Here is an 18,176-nt window from a genome sequence, read left to right on the forward strand (position 1 = left end):
GCCTAAAAGAGATTTTCTTTCTTATTAACCACAGAGGAATAAAAAGGAAATGCCAATATTTTCCTTGGCTGGGCTGGCATTCCAGGTACAGGTCCACTAGTATGGGAAAATCTTTTGATACCAGAGCACGACTTAGTGGAATTTTTGCAAGTCCTCATACCACGCCTTAAAAATGGTGTCTCTGCCCGCGCACCGCGATGAAGAGTGGCCCCCACTTGCCGCAACTAGAGAAAGCCCTCGCACAGAAACGAAGACCCAACACAGCCATAAATAAATAAATAAACTTATTTAAAAAAAAAATGGTGTCTCTGTGCTTGGGTGTGGTCTGGGGTCACTTGGAGTATTTGCTCACTTCTGGGTAAAACTGCCAGTTGTCTGAGGTTTGGAAGTGCCTTGTTAGTCTGGGAAAGACATGAACTGAAGTTGTCACTGTCATCGCTTACAGAATTAAAAGTCACAGCGAAGAATTCCTTAGGCAAGAAGCCTATAGCAGCCTATAGCCTCATATCAGAGAGCTTGGGCTCGCCAAGTGGCACAGTCTGGGTTCAGAGGGAGGCTCAGCTGTAATTCAGACCTTGTTCCCATGGGACTGGGACTTAGGAGCCCTGGGTTCTGGTTCCAGCAACGCCAGTGACCTGGGAGCCCCACCCTCCTTGGGAAACCCTAGCCATCTCACATCTGAGCTTCCCATCTGTAAATTAAAGGGGCAGACATGGTCTCCTCTAAGGCTCATGTGGGTCTAAGACTCCAGGTACCAAAGAGTTTTCAAATTTCCGTTGGAATTTTAACATAGAATTGGCTGGAGGGGAAAGATCATCTGAAACCAAAAACATGGAAAAGAAACGCAGGCAGCGTTGAAAAATACATTCTTGGAGAGCAAGTATTTAACTTTCTCTCTGATCTGAAACACACAGCCGGGGGAAACTTCTGGAGATGATTCATGGGAGCAGGTGGTGTACGTGGGATGGGGTGAGGGTGTCTGCAGGGTCCCCCAGGTACTCCTCTGGCCCACCATGCCCCGTTACCATTAGAAAGCTGTTAAACTGGGACCCGAAAAAAATCAAGAGAGGGGTATGTGTGCAGTGGAGGAGGGTGAATGGTGCATCACTGGCGGGAAAAAGTCACCATGCACATTACCATTGATTAATTGAGTGATTTTAGTCGAGTGAATATTGATACATGGCAGGAAGGCATGAAAATAAAATGAACACATACGGGAATTACTATTAACATAAGTGATAACATCAAAACATCTGGTAAAATGCAGTTAAAAAAACAACACACAAATGAAATGGAATGTAAAACATTTTCACAGTATTCAAAGCTTTTGTAAGAGATTTAGACTCTATAAGAGGAGTGCTACGTGGAGGAACTAGAGGAAACAGGAACCTCGTCTGTGTCCTGTGTATCTGCTGGTGAAAGGTCAGGAGGGCCAGCACATTATGCCACGAGAGTCTCTCCTAAAACAGAACGCCTGAGCCCAACACATCCACGGGGTTACAGCAGAGCAACTAGTTACTTGGAGTCTGATGAGAAAGACAGACTCTAGGTTTGGGCAATGGGGTTTCTGTAATTTACAGACCCAGATGCCTTAGGGAGCCCTCAGTGCTAATTCACCGACACCCAAAGCCAAGTGAGACACAGGATGCTCTAAAAATAAACTGTTCTTGGAATTCTCACCTCATTTTCTATCTTCTAAGATAAGTACTAATATTCTTCAAAGATTTAGCTGAGCTCTGCCCATGACCTCACTGGATTCCACCCAGAATGATGAATTTAAACCTTCACGAATACGACCTTTGCACTAGCAATAATTACCAAATCACACACAGACCTCTTTTGGAAACCAATGAGAAAGCCAGTGAGTCTGCACATCGTTTTTGTTACCTCCTTTGTTGAGAAAAACAAAGGTTTGTGATCAAATGCAGCTCTGGGCCCAGAGCCTCCCTTTGCCCTGCAATGGCTGATGTGTAATAGTCAAGGCTGTCCCAAGTCCACAGTGAAACGCAGTCCCGGGACTCTGTGGTTGGACTCCACAACTGCAATTCACATTTCCAATTTATTCTGAACTCTCTTACTGCTTCCTACCTGAGAATTCCCATTTAGAGACTCCACCTGTTATCTATAACCTTCCCGGGGTAACTGCTATGGCCCACACAAAGCCTTTCCCAAGGCCTCCACCCTGGACAGAGGCCTTGTTGCCTGACCCACTCTGTCCAAACAAGCAGATACATATGAGCACAGAACTCTTGAGTTAATCAATCAAGACTAAGACCCAGATCCATACACTCATGAAATTGCTCTGAATTTCAGTTGACAATAGGAAAGTAGAATATCTCTAATTAACTAATATATATACACATTTTAAAAAAATCATCCAAAATTACAGGCAAATCACTTAAGATCCCCAACACTTTATGATTAAAGGTCAGAGAGAACCAAAAAAAAAACAAAATGTATTAAATGATGGGTCACTAATTGTCAGGGGTTCATTAGATCAGGATAACCCTCAGGAACGTAATGAAGTTGGCAGGCTGGTTTTCAGACTGGAGCTTTGGGAAGTTAACAGAATCTTCCACTGTTTCTGTGTCAGGCAGGGGCCATGCAGGTGACGCCTTCCAGCCCCACTGAAGCATTGGATTGGGTATAAACATTTGCCCAGAGGGACAATCGTTAAATCCTCGAGGTGTTACAGAGAATCAAGAATCAGGCTTGAGGGAGAAATTAATTTGGGAGGAATTACTTCCTATACATTGAACAAGAGGAGTCAAGTTGCTTCCGTGAATGGGTTTATGTACATCACTTATTAAACACAATGGCTTTGAGAATTATCTTAGGGCCCTTGGGGGAAAACCAGAGCTGCATTGCCTTTTAAACTCCCTCCTTGGATGGGGACCCTTGTAGCTTAACTTTCCCTCTGCAGAAATGAAAAAAAAAAACCAAACAGACGTTTTTTTAAGTGCAGAGGACAGGCAGGCAGGCAATTCTGAATTTCTCTGATCTCTAGGCAATCAAGTTCAAAGGAATCCATTTCTTCACAGGAAAGACAGGAATGGGATGTATTGTGAGTTTTGATTAGCGTTGTGTTCGGGCCAAGGCAACGCAGAACCCCTCAGGAAAGAGGACCCACAGCTACACTACCAGGAGAAACCACCTCCCACTGGAAACGCTCAGAGAGACAGCCACTCAGCTAGAAAGTTGCCGCAAAGGCACCAAGAGACCCCAGTCTTACCACACCTTTCAAATGCTCAGTGGAGATTTTTTTTAAAACCTTGAAAAGTAAGTGGGTCTGTTGGTTGCTTTAAAACAATGTGAAATGAACAAACAAGGGAATTAGAATGCTAAGCTCTTTACCCAATGACAATTCACCCTAGACTAGCAATTTGCTGACTGTTCTCAATTTTTTGTTTTCCTCCTTTAACTCTGTCTTTTGAAAACCACCGCTGCCTTCCTCAGTCTACGAATCATCACCTCTGTCACACCAAGGCAGGCCCGTGCCGCCCTCCACGTGTCAGGAGGTGAGATCAAACCTGAGGCTGACAGTGACCACCTCCAGGGCATCTGAGACTGGCTGGTTCATATCAGAGATGACACATGGCCACAGGGCCAAGCAATGCAGGCCCCTCCCTTTGTTCTTACTATTTCTCCTGTGCACTGTCACTCTCTGAGTGTGGTGTGTGTCTGTTTCTGTCCACGAGGGACAGAAAGAGACACTCCTCTGGAACTGAAAGCCGTGCATCTTACCAAGTTAGAATTTTCTAGTTCCAAAGGCGTAGATTAGCTGATAGATCGTAAGCAATTTGTGACACAAAGAGAGTGGCAGAACCTAACGTTTGCTGTCGCCTCTCCCTTTCTTCACGGGCAGCGTTTTCTTTTGTAGTGACTGTGTCTCTGGCTGGGGGGTGCTGCACCTCCCTTCCCCTGGGGACGTGGTGTGGCACACTGTAGGTCTTCAGAAGCTTCCTGATCTAAATGGGTTTCCTCATCTGGGCATGCAGCTTTAAATATCGGCTATACTGGGGTCTGGCGCATGGGGATGGAGGGAGGGGTGGGAAATGCTGCAAGGGCAAAGTAGCTGGATGACGATGCCCTCCACCTCGAAGAAGCAGGGGGTGTGAACCGCCGAGGGTCCAGGGGTGTCCGCTCCCCCCTAACCCACCCCACGAGAATCACTTAAAGACCGACTGGAAAGTGGGACATTCGTGATTCTTCATCTTCTTCATGAAGTTCTTGAATTCTTTGTTTTTCTTGTCCCACTTATGGATGGCCGTCAGCAGGTACTGGCTCTTGACCTTGCGGCCCATGATGAGGAAGTGATGGCTGAGGTTGTCCAGCTGGTGACAGGGGCAGTCGGCCCCGTTCTTCAGGTACAGGACCAGCTTCTTCAGCTCCTTCTTCTTGATGGGCCCCAGCTTCAGGGGCTTCTTCTTCTTGGGAACAATCTTCTTGTCGCCATTCTCCTTTTTCACTTCTTTGATTTTCATCCTCAGGGCTAGAGAGGGGGAGGACAGACAGGGGAAGAGGAGAGAAGGGAGAGAGAGAGTTTTAGCACACGGCTTTTCATCAGAAACCACAACCCACCTGCAGGCGGAAGAACAGGAGACATAAAAGGCAAAGAGCACCTAAAGGAGGGAGGCTCTATCTGTCTATTCTATAGATAAGGACCAAGGTCTCAGCTCACCTTCACGCACCAATTCTGCCCCCTGGTTTTGCGGTATCTGATGGTATCTCAATGGTTGCCACAGGATGCCGTGAGAGTCTCAAATAAATGTTCAAAACCAAATCATGTGTCTCTTTTTTAAAACTCCAGGACTCAGACTATCATACAATGCTTTAGGAGAAGAAGGGGATCATCTAACCCAATCAAGTCCACATGATCGAATGCTACCAACATCAGCACTCAAAGAAAAAACTTACCCCGAGTTTTGTTTGTTTGTTTGTTTTAAGGAGAAAGTTATTGGTTTAGTTTTTTTTTTTAACATCCAAAGGACCTAAAATTCTTTGTCAGTTGGGTCCTGGAAAGAAGACAGACAGAACCTATGTGTGTGCAGTCAGCAAGGGAAAGCTGACTGCATCAAACGTCAGCGTCCAACTTTGTCATCAGAGAAACCAGGGTTCCAACCACTGGGCCTCCAGGGCGTTCAGACAGCAGGTACCGTTGACGTGCTGTCCACCACCACTCATCAACCACTAGATGGTGCCACTAATGGGCTATCCTACCCACCGTGTAGACCCACAGAACCAAACTCGACTTTGACCTCTCGACCCGTTCGAGCAAGTCCTGGTGAGGGCCTGATGGATAAATCCAGGTGGTGATTCTTTAAATCTCACATGGTACCTGGGTTTCTTCCATTCTCAGCACGGCTCCCTGCAGAGAGGGAAAGCCAGCCCTCTGCCAACTCTGCCTTCTGGCCTCTTTGTCTCTACAGAGCCTGAGTCAACAGTGTTTCAGGGTTAGTGTGTGGACCACACACTCTAGTGCTGGCTTCACGGGGTTAACTGGTGAGGATAAATTAGCGTGGAGGCGTTCTATTCATTGGAAATGCACCAGAAACACAAACACAGCATCCCTATAACGGTCAACTCCCCTCGAAGCCTCGCCAGCCCTGGAGAGTTCCAAAGGAGTTGGAAATCATTTCTAGATTCTGGTCACCAGATGATGTGTCCATCCCTTGAATTCTTCTGAATTCCAAATCACCAAGCCCTCTCTTTTGAATCACTCAAAGCTTCCACCCACATTCCATGAGGAAAGACTTGAATCCAGCTACAGAACAGTAGCTAATGACTAGGAAAGCATCTGGATGCCCTCAAGAGCGCTGAGTATTTTCCATGCACTTCCTCAGTGAAACCTAATACCTCCACGAGGAAGGTGCAATTATTTCCCCCATTTAACAGATGAGAAAACTGAGGCGTAAGGGTTACGTTTACTTGCCCAGAGTCACTGACCCTAAACTAAACCCACGGACTGAATGTGCACTTATAATCACCATGCTGTCCAGGCCAAATTGCAAAATTCTTTATAATAAAGCTGACATTTCAAGTGCTGATTAAACGGACCAAGACAATACGGGAAAAGGGCTCGGGCTCTCTTCCCAGGTTTACCCACATTTCAAAATGACTTTACTTACGAAATGGTAAGAGTTCCTCCTGGTTGAAAGGGAACACCGCAAGAGTGAAGGCTTTATTATTTACTCTTTAGCTGATTAGAAAGCACACCCTTGGCCACCCCAAGAATTAGGAGAAATCCTAGGTACAAAGCTTCAGTGAATGTGTCAAAATCAGGAAATCAAATGCACTCCCATCCCTTTTGCTTACAGAAGGAGTTCCAGATCTGCAGCCACTGAGCCTCGGGGAACAAATACCCCAGGCCCGCAGCCCTTAGGAAAGACCTCACTCCCAAGGGTGGCGGAGGTTTTGGGTACTGGCCCAAGCAGCAGATGGTTAGCCCTGACCTCACAGGCTGGCCCAGGCCCCGTGCACATGGGACTGCGCTGAGCAGTTTCCCAGTGAGCTCCTCTCTTTACTGCCCCCTGCCCCGCAGAACCAGCCACTGACCAGCACCTCTGATTTTGCTTGATTCCTGCACCCACTCCCACCCCGAGGGCAGAGGCAGGGGGACCAGCAGGTGGGAAAGCCGCGACTAGGAATCAGCAGAGACCACCCCTCTGGGACCTCCGCCCAGACCTGCCCAAGCAGCGCTCCCTCTCCCGCCCTGGCTCAGCTCCCCTTGTCGGCTTACCATCCTTGTACCTGGTGGGTCACCTGAGAAAAGACTTCACCTGGGCGAGTCTATAGTTCGCTCATCTAGAAATGTGTCCGGGGGGTTGAGCCAGAGGAGACTCCCTGCCCAGGCCCGGGCAGATCAGGGCTCCATCTCTGCCTGCCCTCCGCACTGCGAGAACCGACTGACCCAAGGAAGGCGGCCAGGGACTGCAGGGAGGCGAGGCGGTGAAGACACCCTCCGAGAAGTGCCCCGACGTGTCACGTGACCCAAGGTCTAAGGCTGGGATCGATTACATCACTGGCAGGGACGAATGCATTTCCAGTGACAACTGGGCAGCCTCTTTTCTGCAGAGAAGTGAGCCATCATTTTTTTGGAGAACCCACTGTGTGCCAAGCACAGGACAGGTGGTCTCTGTGCGGCTCTCCTGACTTAACGCACAGCAACCATTGTTATTACTGACGACGATCAAGGAGAAGGGCTCAGGTTAAGGGACAACACGAGGCCACACTTTGTAAGAAGAGACTCAGGACTAGAACCCACCCCTGACCCCAAAGACCACGCTGGTTCCTACTATACCATGACGGGGTTTCAAATGCTATTGCTTCAGTGGAAACTATTTCCCTCTTTTGATTGTGTTGCTTTTAATCACAACTCAAATCAAAAATTAATATTCCTTTGCCATGACCGTGTCAAGGAATTTAGTTTACATAGGTGGGAGCATGGCGGGGAGAGGGAAAAGCAAACGATGGAAATGTGTTCTGCATTAGACTCTTCGTTTCTTGCCATTTGGCTCACTTTCTTTTTTTGAGGTAGGGAGAGTAGGGAAGGAGGAGGCACATGTGGCCAGAAATTACTAACATCTTTCCATCTTCCAGGGATTTATTTTAGGGATGCAGATTACCAACAATGTTTGGATAGGCGATTAGCCATCCCAGGTTGGTTTCCCCCTGCCTCGTGGGTACGTGTGCAGCCGCCCACCACATACATCCAGGGGCTGCCGGGACGGGGTGGGGGGACACTGATCACCACTTCCTCTCCCCCCACCCGGCCTCCACCATGCAGACAGCCTGGACCCCAGGGATTTCACCCATGGAATGTGTTTGCGCTGCAACCGGTGCTGGTGGGCAGGGGGGAGAAGCCCCAGCAGGCAGCAGCTGGGCTCACAACTGGGGCGCTGCTGGAGTCCCAGGTCCTGGGTTCCAACTGGGTGGCCACAGAACCTGGATCTGAGCTCCCCGAGTCTGTAAAGCGTGGAGTGCAGTCTGCCTGCTGGCCTGGCCGGTCGAGCATCCAGAGGGCCCGTGCTGGGCAATCCCAGGCAGACTACCGCGCCCACCCTGTCTCCGTCCTTCTCTGCCCCCTCCCGAGCCTGTCTCCCACAGGGTGATGATTCTACACCTGCCTCAGGCCCTTGATCTCAGCTACCCGTGACAGCCAGACCCTGAACTAAAACAAAACAAAACAAGAAACAAAACCCTTCTTTGCGTTTTTTCTTAGCAGCAACTGAACACCCTCCAACAGTAGGATATGACTCCTGCCTTTCACCTTGCTGGTCACGGCCAGCGAGGATGCAGAGACCAGAAACTTTGAAAACTCAAAACTTAAGGTCACAGTTAGGGGCCGTCTGGGTCTTTCTCCGCAAACTTAAAATAAATAACCCCTTCTATTCAGGTTAGACCCTGAAAGTTTCATCCCACTTGCAGTCACCGAAACCATATTTTTTGCCCACAAATGATACCCCCTTGGTAGCCTCCCCACAAAGCCTGGCCATTTTCTGAGGCCGCAATGAGCAGAGGAAGCTTGTTACACTCATCCCAAACCCACACTCTCTTCAAAACCGTCTTTTTCTCCTGACCTGCTTATGCTAATGGGGCCGCCATCCTTCCAATTACCCACACAGGGAGCCTGGACGAGAGGCCACTGTTGGCCAAGGGCCAGGCATTTACACGACAGTGTGGAATCGCTGCAGGAGTGCAAGAGAGGGCCTGAGACGGGGAAGGTGCCGAAGGGGCTGAGTCAGTTCCCAGCTTTGTGACTCATCTGATTACAGATAACAGTTGCAGTGAAGAATAAAGTACAGAGACGAGAAGAGAAGGAGGGACCTCCACTGGGGAGTTTCTGCAAAGTCATCAGAGTCATGGATGGAAAACTAGGCAGCTCAGCGTCTCAGAAAGCACAGGGGGAAGGCGCTTCAAGTGGAAGAAATGCTCCTTCATCCCCAATGCTGCAGAGTTTAAGGATGAGTGTGGGACCAGCTTGCTAGCCTTGGCAATGGGGGGGTTTGCTGACGACCTGTGGGAGCCACGATCCCAGAGGGTGAGGGAGACTCCCAGAGAGCTCAAAACCAATGGGAAGTGAAAAGGTTTTCCATCCTGACAACCACCAAGCGTCTGGAATGTTTGTGAAGAGTTACCGCTGGCCACTTCTAGCCAAACATAGTAGATTGAGCACACAATCATTTCCACCCCTCTAAAATTATAGTTTTAAAAAAGTTATAAACACATGCAAGAAAATGGTAAAGAAACAAGGACATCACATTTAGTATAATAGAAAGCAAATGGATGGTGGGTCCTGGCTTGATGAGAAAAGAAAAGCTGAAACCCAGCTGCTAACAGAGGGAGCTGACAGTAAGAAAGCAGCAGATCCACATGGCAGGACCCAGACATGCTCGTGAACTGGGGCCATTGGGTGCCTCTGCACTCAATGACAGAGACTGTATTAAATATAAGAACTGAGACGTCTGCATCAGGGCACCCAGATCCACCAGCCCGGCCCTAAATCCAGATGACTGCCCCTCACCAACTCCAGCAGCAGCCAAGACGTTTATTCTGTGCAGAAGGTTTGAACCCAGACAGACTGGGCTTGTGGACACCAGACTCACAGGAGGACGGGGTGGGGAGGAGCTGCCCCGACACCAAAGGATTAAATGAAAGTCTGCACAGTGAAAAGTGAGACCCTCAGGTCTTAGAACACTACAGCAACACCCCCAGTTGGAGGATTGTGGGGTTTCTATCTAAAGAAACTAGTAGCCCCAAAGCAAAGACCTACAGCTCCCCCTAACAAAATTCCAAAATGAGGCCCAGCAAATCACAGGCCATGCGTACACACAAAGAGCTCCAATTTACTGCTTTACTCTTAAACTCCAATGGCCAGCCAAGGATCAGCAGGCATTTAAAGGAAAGCCTCTAAATGTGAACAAAAGACCAAAACGTACAAAACACACAGGAAAAAAAGAAATCAGAGATAACAGAAACAAGGTATGGCACAGAAGAAAACTGTTTACAAAGGTAATGGAAGATATTGTATTCATGAAACCAGAACAGAATGCTATTAAAAGGAATGTTCAGAGAACCAAGAGTATTTGAAGTTTTAAAAGGTAAGAGCAGAAATAAAGAATGCAACACATGTGCTTTAAGATAAGGTTGGAACAAAATGACAAAGAGATGGAAATAGGAGAAAGAAAGATAAAAGAGAGAATCCAACCAGGAGGTTCAACATCTGAATAAGAGAAAACCAAGAAAACCAATGGGAGAAAATACCAAAGAAATAATACAAGAAAAATTTTCCAGAAATGAAGAATGTAAGTTCTCAGATTAAACAGTGCCCAGGTCAATGAATCATAGCATTTAGAAACACCAGAGGTAAAGAGAACTTATAAAATCCTCCAGAGACAAAGAGAGGCTACCTCTGCTGCAAAGGACCAGGCATCAGAGTGGTACTGGATTGGTCAACAGCAACACTAGAAGCCAAAACAATTTCCAAATTCAATACTGAGCCGAACAGTCAATGTGGGAGAGGAGAATAAAGACAACTTCAGACATTCAATGGTTAAAAAAAAAATCTTCCATGTATCTATTCTTAGGAAACTGCTCCAAAAATGCAGCACAAGACCCAGGATCAGGAAACTAAAGCTCTAACGTAAGATAAAAGCAATGGAAGTCTTAGAATGGTTCCTCCAGAACAACTGTGTGGCCGGCGTAAAGCTCAACCAGTCCAGACTGAAACAGGAGGAAAGAGGGATGGATGTACATCTACAGGAAGGTCTGGGGCTGAATTCAAAACACAAACATGAGGACCCAGGAAAATAAAATGAGGCAACTACTATCTCAAGGGAAAACAAAATGGTGTATAATAAAGGAAATATAAATGCAGTACGCTACACGGCTCAGCTGCAGATAATATTGACATAATTATAATAAATTAAATGCTGAATGTCAATTTAATCAGAAGTGTGATATAACTATATGGAAAAGAATAGGGAGAAGAGGGAATAGAGTATAAGACAGATGTCTTTATTGTCAATCATAGAAAAGCAATAAATAGTGTCTAAAAATTAAAACGAAGCATTTAACTAAAAATTAAGATTGTGTAAAAATTAAAATTAAGAAACAAAAGTGAGACAGATCTTTGTCTTCAACAGAAAATCAATAAGCAATGTCTAAAAATCAAAATTAAAAATTAAAATTAAGTATGGTATTTATTTACCCCCTTTTGCTATCTATCATAAGACACAGCTAAAATAGCTGAAAATTATTACCTCTGGGTTGTGGGAATTAGTGGTTGGAAGGCATGGGGCAGAGGCCTGCAGTTTTTTGTTAAAAGCCTTTTAATACTATTTGACGTTTTAAATTGCATTTATTCTGAAGCAAAAAACTTAGATTTTAAAAAAGCTTGCTGTCTAGTAAAGAACTGAAATGTATATAAAATGTCAATGAATCACAAAATGGGAGCTCTTAAAAGAAACACAAAGATTACATTTCCTGGCCCTTCACTCCCCATTCAGCTGGAGCAGCTTGGCGTTACTTAGGGCTTCTCAGGAAGGGTTTTGTTTAAGAATTCTGCTTTTTCCACTGTTTATTTGGGAAGACGGGGTAGCCTACAGAGCTTGTCAAGCCGATCATTTTTCAGATAAAAAACCAATTAGGTTAGAATTCGTATTATTTACTTTGAATGCAAAGGGACGTCAAACCTGGTTCAGCTGAATAGGCTGCCCGAGGCTGGAGGTGCCCACAGCTCCCTGCCTCTCAGCCCAGCCACAGCTCCTCGGGGCAAGAAGCAGGAAAGCATGGGGTCCCTGCAGATTCCGGGGACAACTGACCAGCAGTCAGATACACTGTCTCCAATAGGTGCTAATAAAAAATCCTTCTGGGGCAGGTAACCCACCACACAGTCTGACTCCCGACTTGCTTGCTTTCCTAAATTACTTCCCCTGGCAGACAGGGCTGAAGTTCCCAAACAGATGATCTGAGCAGCAGGGGGGACAAGACGGACAAACTCTTTACCGAGTGGCCTGTTCCCAGACCCCAGGACCAGGAAGAGCCCACAGGTGGGCGCCTGGAGCATCAGCCCTGGGGGTTCAGCTTACACCCCTCCTCCCACCCTGCCTCCTGGTGAAAGAGCTTGTTCAGGTAGCAAGACCTCACTAAGCAGACAGAGAGGACCTGCTTTCCTACGTCCCAGCCCCATTTTCACAAATCTCTTGGGTGGGCGACTCTGAGGCAGAAAGCGCCATCCCCAAAGCCAACTGTGCAAATGAGATTTGGTAACAGCGCTGGGTAAGGGCGGGGCTGGGAGAAACTGCTGCTCCTTCCAACACTCAGCAGAGGGTCTGGGCACCGCGCAGGCTGGCTTGCAGGCATCGGGATCCAAATGAGTCCTGCTGACAAAGGCCCTGCAAAGGCAGCTCAACAGAACTCCGTTCCCAGCAGGGGCCAGTGTTTGCATCATTAATTCCTTTAGCAAAGCAAGGGGCTTGCTCTTGGTACAATAACTCAGACTCTCTCCCTGACCACAAACCACGTGCTGCATACTTACACGCATCTACTGGCTACAGGACAGACGCTACAGAGAGAAAAGGGAAAAAAAGAAAAATCAAAACAAAACAAACAAACAAAAAGATTGAAAGCAGCTTTTCTTTTTTTCTCATTTACAAAAAAACAGCAGATGTAAAAAATGCTCCTGAGTGACTTATTTGAGACAAATTATTTAATTGAAATTGTCCTGTTTTCTGGATCCCAGACATCTTGGGGAGGTGGGGGGATGGTCAGGCAGGAGGGTGGAATTTGCAGCTCTCTGCCCTCCCAACCCACTTACAAGTACTCACGTGCACGGCACGGCGGCGGCGGTGTCAGCCATCGGAATCCCGCTGCCTAAGTGCTTGATTTCATGGATTGTGTTAAATCCCCACTGATCGAAGCTAATGGTGCAAAATGGAAACCCCGCTTTGAGAGCAAAGGGCTGCTTGGTGTGGGTTTATTCGGGAAGACGTGTGCACCGCGGCCCAGGCAGCAGGGGCTTGGGCCCCTCTCCTTCCAGTGAGGACCGCATCCCTCCTCCATGCCTCCCCAAGCAGTCGGCAGAGGAGAATAGGAGACTTGCTTAAATAAAGTCAGTCAAAAGGATTAATGGAACCTTGGCTCCAAGTCTGGGCCAACCGGCCAAGGCAAACAGTCCTCCTGCCGGAGGGCTCACTGGTTTTCCATTCCCCTCCATTCCACCCCCCAGTGTTCACCCCACACGGCACGCTGGAGTGCACAATGGTCTCTTGGAAGGAAGACGATGGGGAGTGGGTTTCAGAACCAAGAATCGGAAAAGCCATGAGTTAGCCCTGGCTCTGAGAGATGCTCCAGAGAGGGGTCCTCAGGATCTCCGGGAGGGCTTGTTAAAATGCAGAGTGCCGGGCTGCCCCCAGAGCTTCTGCTTCAGCAGTAATGGGACGGGGCCTGAGAATGTGCATGCCTAACCTGTTCCCAAGTGATGCTAATGCTGCTGGTCTGGGGACCACACTTGAGAACCACTGGTCCAAAGGGTTTGAGGGTGGGCTTTTTGGTCTGTTACCTTGGTTATTCACAGTGACGCATTCTGAGGACGCTTTCTTGCATGGTGTTTAAACTTACTGGAAGCCCAGGGCAGCCCTCCAAACTCATTAAAACTCAGGCTGAAGTCAGCACGGGCAGGTCCAAGACCCAGCTGACCTTGGGCAAGCTGGTCTAGTGCCATTTTCAGAATCGCTGAGGTCTCTGGGGCCCCTACCCCACAGAGGTGGAATCTTGCAAAGTCAGTAACACCGAGGCTTTGTTAGCAAGGGGCAGCACCTTTCAGAGTAAAGGACTCTAAGTCCAGAATCAGCCAACTCCAGCTCCTGGTTGGGATTCCATCACTAACTTTGGTACAAATCAATTTACTTCTCTGGGTCTTCATGTAGCCATTTGGACCAGTTAATCTCAATTTCCATTCCAGCACGGGCAATCTGTCTAAGTCTTCATATTTCCTTTCTCTGTCTTGAAATCCAGTATAGATCATCCAAGGGAAAGTATCCTCTATCTCAGATGGTACCGGCTGCCCTCGCCTGCTCACGGCGCCCGGGGACCCTGCTGACAGCGGTCACAGCCCAAGCCCACAGAGAACACAATGGCACGAGAGCCTGGCCCTGACTGTGGAGTTGTCTAAACTTAAAGACAGCCCCCAAAAAGCATCTCCCAGCATGGCGGCAGGCAGGTCTTCACACTATCCCATCTGGCCGATGGGAGAAGAGGCCTGGGAGTGCCCTGACCCCTCGGCTGGGAGATCCCCGAAGCAGCTATGAGTCACGCCTCTGAGAAGCGGCGGCAGGCACACCTCAGATCTCAGCCCTTCACTGTTCTCATAGTTGAACCCTCTGAAGGCAGAGGGAGTGCTCCAGACAAAATTTATGCTTTTCCTACCCATCCTTCCGGCCAAGCTACAGATCATCTTCTCCCTGAAGCCTCCCCAGCCCAGCCCAGCCTTGACTTTCAAGGTCCCACCCCCGCCGTCTGCATATGGACTCAGCACAGGTGGTAATTACCCGTGAGTGTGCCTTCTCAGCCCCCTCCCACCGTGAGCCTGCAGGCCTGGCCCACCTACCCACCCCTGTCCCTGGCCTAGTGGGTGTCCCACACATCCCAGAGCTCAGCTAACACTGATACACAAGCGAACGAAGAGATGTAAACAGCACAGTCTGCCCTGAAGTTCACAGCCTCACTGGTGAGACGGGCATCATTCGCTCAAACCTCTGCTTCACCGGCAACAAGTACGGCCAACGGCGACTTGGCAGATCAGGCCCTGGTGTAGGTGCCTTTACACGTTAACTCACCGAATTCTCTAGCAACCAACCCTGTGGGGTGGACACTCTCCTGATAACTGGCTTGCTGGTCAGGAGGCTAAGGCAGGATGGCTCAAGAAATGGGCCGAGGTTCCACGGATCCCGAGGGGATGCTAACTGTGCCAGGAGGAGTGGAGGTGAGGCCGTCACCATCCGCCACCTGAAGCACGGACAGCGCTCAGCTAAGGTCCAGGTGACCCCGGCCTCTCGTGTGAGGCCTGGACCGGTGGCCGCTGCAGGCTGGGTCTCACTAATTCTTCCCTAACACACAGAGAATGTTCTCCAACAAACCGACCCCAATCGCTGTCCCTAACAGAGGTATGCCTGTGAAACCCTTGCATGGGACCTCTAATTAAGAGAACATTTCAGAAACTAACACAACATTGTAAGTCAACTTGACTTCAATTAAAAAAAAAAGGGGGGGACATTGATATGTTGAAACAGTAAGTAAAAAAAAAAATCTCTGCTTTTGAAAGGCCTAGGGTGAGGAAAACTGCAGAGCAATTTTAGGTGTGGAAAAGTCTGCCACGTAAATTTATTTGGGAAGCAATCACTATGCAAAATTGTGCACATCAAAGACGCAGAGGAGAGAAATACTCCAAAATATCAGCAGTCGCTATCTCTGGGCACTCTGAGTACGGCTGATGTCTAAGCTCTTTATTGTGTTTCCCACTGTTTTCCGGGTTTTATAATTTTTATAGTGAAAAAAAAATTATCCCAAAGAGAAGTAAGTCTTATCTTACTCTGGGCAAATAAGATGTTTACAGCTTACAGTTCGTGACTCTTCCAGCAGGTGTTCAGCAGGTCTTCACAGAAAGCCCACGAGACACCAAATTAAACATCGATTAACCCTGTGTGCATTAGACCAGATTTCCCAAACAAACAAAAAATTTAATTCCTTGCTACCCCCTGAAGTTTCCTGGGGCAGCCAGCAGGGAAAAGCCCTGGTCATGGGCAGGGAAGCGAAAGGAATACAACTGAGCCTGCAAACCAGGACACTTCAGAGACAGAAAGAGAGCCATTCGTTTTTATGCTGGGACCACAGGAATAAACCGGGACTGTCCTGGGCAAACAGGATATGTAGCCACCCTAACAAGGAGGTGGCCCGTGTGTAAAGGGTGGGTGCGTGTTTCACAGGTGTGGCTGGCGTAGAGGTGGTGACGAGTGGCCTGGCGGAGGAGAGGGCAACGGAGGCCCTTCTTCTCCCTCTCCTGGCTCCCAAAGCTACCAGGCAGGTGCAGAGGTCAGAGGGTCAGCACCCTGTCTGACCGCAGGGTTGCCCACACTTCCGCGGCCCTGGCTGGGGAAGCAGAGTCCAGTGGACACAGAACCATCGGGCTGGAAGGAGCCTCTGACACAGCCCTACGTTCTACGTCCCGTTCCCTCGGTGGAGTGAGGAGGGCGAGGCCCGGTGATGTCAGTGACGCCGGGCGTAATAAGCAGAACAGGAGACCCGTGTCCTAGGGCGTCCTCCGCCGATGGGGCCTGGGGGCAGGGAACGTCCTCACTCAGGAGTCACTCTCCCCCTTTCCCTCCCAAGGACGTTCGAGGTATAAAAGGATTCGGAAAGGGAAGTACCTCTCTGATTCGTCACAGATATCTCTCAAGTACCAAGTTCAAAAGAGGGCAAAAAAACAGCCCATGTCCAAAATCGTTCATTCTAACCATCACGGGATGGCACAGGCAGAAACAGGGGCTGGTCCTAGACCTGAGCCCACCCCTCCCCCGACATGAAGGTTCTTCCTGCTCATCCGAGTTCCTGACCCACGTAGCTACCCAGCTGACTGCACTTCAATGTTTCGGTTTCTTGTTTTCAGTCTTTCTGGGCTTTGTATAAAGAGCAGGGAGGGCAGAGGGCCCAGTCACCCTAGCAGCCTGCCTGACCCTGGCCTGGGGGGCACCGAGCCCGGCCCACCGTGCACACCTTCCCCATCCATCAGATGGGGTAGCACCCGGCTTCACCCCAAAGCCCCAGGGAGGCGCAACAGCGCACATGTTCTCCTGTCACCCGCCCAGCACTGCCCCACCAGAGACAGACGTGTATCCCCTTGGATTACAACGTAATCCAATCAGGATGGAGAGGAATGCTGGTCTCCCAAAGGTGAAGTTTGTCTTGGCCTCAGGTAGGTCTGGGTGAAGCCAAGAATCTGAAAAGTTAATGGGAGTCAGCACCCAGTCCTAGCTCTGAGCTGGCCTCCTCTCGAAAAGCGAACCCTCCTACACTGTTAGTGGGAATGTAAATTGGTGCAGCCGCTATGGAAAACAGGATGGAGGTTTCTCAAAAAACTAAAAATAGAGCTAACATATGACCCAGCAATCCTACTCCTGGACATATATCCACAAAAACAAAAACACTATGTATGCTGAAAATATACATACACCCCAATGTTCACAGCAGCATTATTTACAATAGCCAAGACATGGAAGCAACCTAAATCATCCAGATGAATGGATAAAGAAGATGTGGTATACACACACACACATACACACACACACAATGGAATACTACTCAGCCATGAAAAAGAATGAAATTTTGCCATTTGCAGCATGGATGGACTTGGAGGGCATTATGCTAAGTGAAATTAGTCAGAGAAAGACAAATACTGTATGATATCACTTATATGTGATCTTAAAAATCTAAAAATACAACTAACTACTGAATATAACAAAAAAGAAGCAGACTCACAGATATAGGAACAAACTAGTGGTTACCAATGGGGGGGCATGATGGGGGATGGGGAAGGGGGTGGTACAAACTGTTGGGGGGAAGATAGGCTCAAGGATGTCTTATACAACACAGGGAATGTAGCCAATATTTTGTAAATGGAAAGGAACCTTTCAAAACTGTATAAAACAACAGATAAAATAAATTGAAAGCTGGCCTCCTCTCTACTGTCTAGGGTCCTTGCTCCCGCCAAGCTCAGCAAGCAGGCACGCAACGTGGCCAGTGGTATCGGCCCCGAGCTGGGTGTCCCGAGTCCTGCTTCCAGATCGTCTGACCTCACTGAGTCTCTTTTCTTTCTCTCCACCGACCTGGAGCCCCACACGCAGGTAAGGGGGCAGATCTGGGTCCTCAGAGCCCGGGGGACCGCGGGCGAGGGGAACAGAGCGATGGGATGGGGTGCCCCACTTGGGGCTCTTTTCTGCTTCTCCAGGAAAACCACTTATTAAAAAGAGACAGAAACAAAAATCAATACATCAACAAACAAACTTCCCCATGGCTGCGGAAGCCGCTGCGCCCCGGGGCCGAGTTGGCCCAAAGGAGACCCCTGGGGAAGCCGGTGGATGGGCAAGGACTCGGATGACGGGGACAGAGCTTCCTGGGAAGCA

The 18,176-nt window shown here is 48.6% G+C and overlaps 1 protein-coding gene across 1 annotated transcript in view; it reads right to left on the minus strand.

Moving 5' to 3' along the window:
• Window positions 1–1,133: 1,133 nt before the first annotated feature.
• SFRP1 (secreted frizzled related protein 1) overlaps window positions 1,134–18,176 on the minus strand; it is a 43,397-nt gene continuing 26,354 nt past the window's right edge. Inside the window, exon 3 of the mRNA XM_061177209.1 lies at window positions 1,134–4,492. Coding sequence (XP_061033192.1) covers window positions 4,170–4,492 — 323 coding nt within the window. The 3' untranslated portion in view covers window positions 1,134–4,169. The remainder of the gene's footprint in view (window positions 4,493–18,176) is intronic.

Source organism: Eubalaena glacialis, chromosome 20 (genome assembly GCF_028564815.1).
Source record: "Eubalaena glacialis isolate mEubGla1 chromosome 20, mEubGla1.1.hap2.+ XY, whole genome shotgun sequence".
NCBI lineage: Eukaryota > Metazoa > Chordata > Mammalia > Artiodactyla > Balaenidae > Eubalaena > Eubalaena glacialis.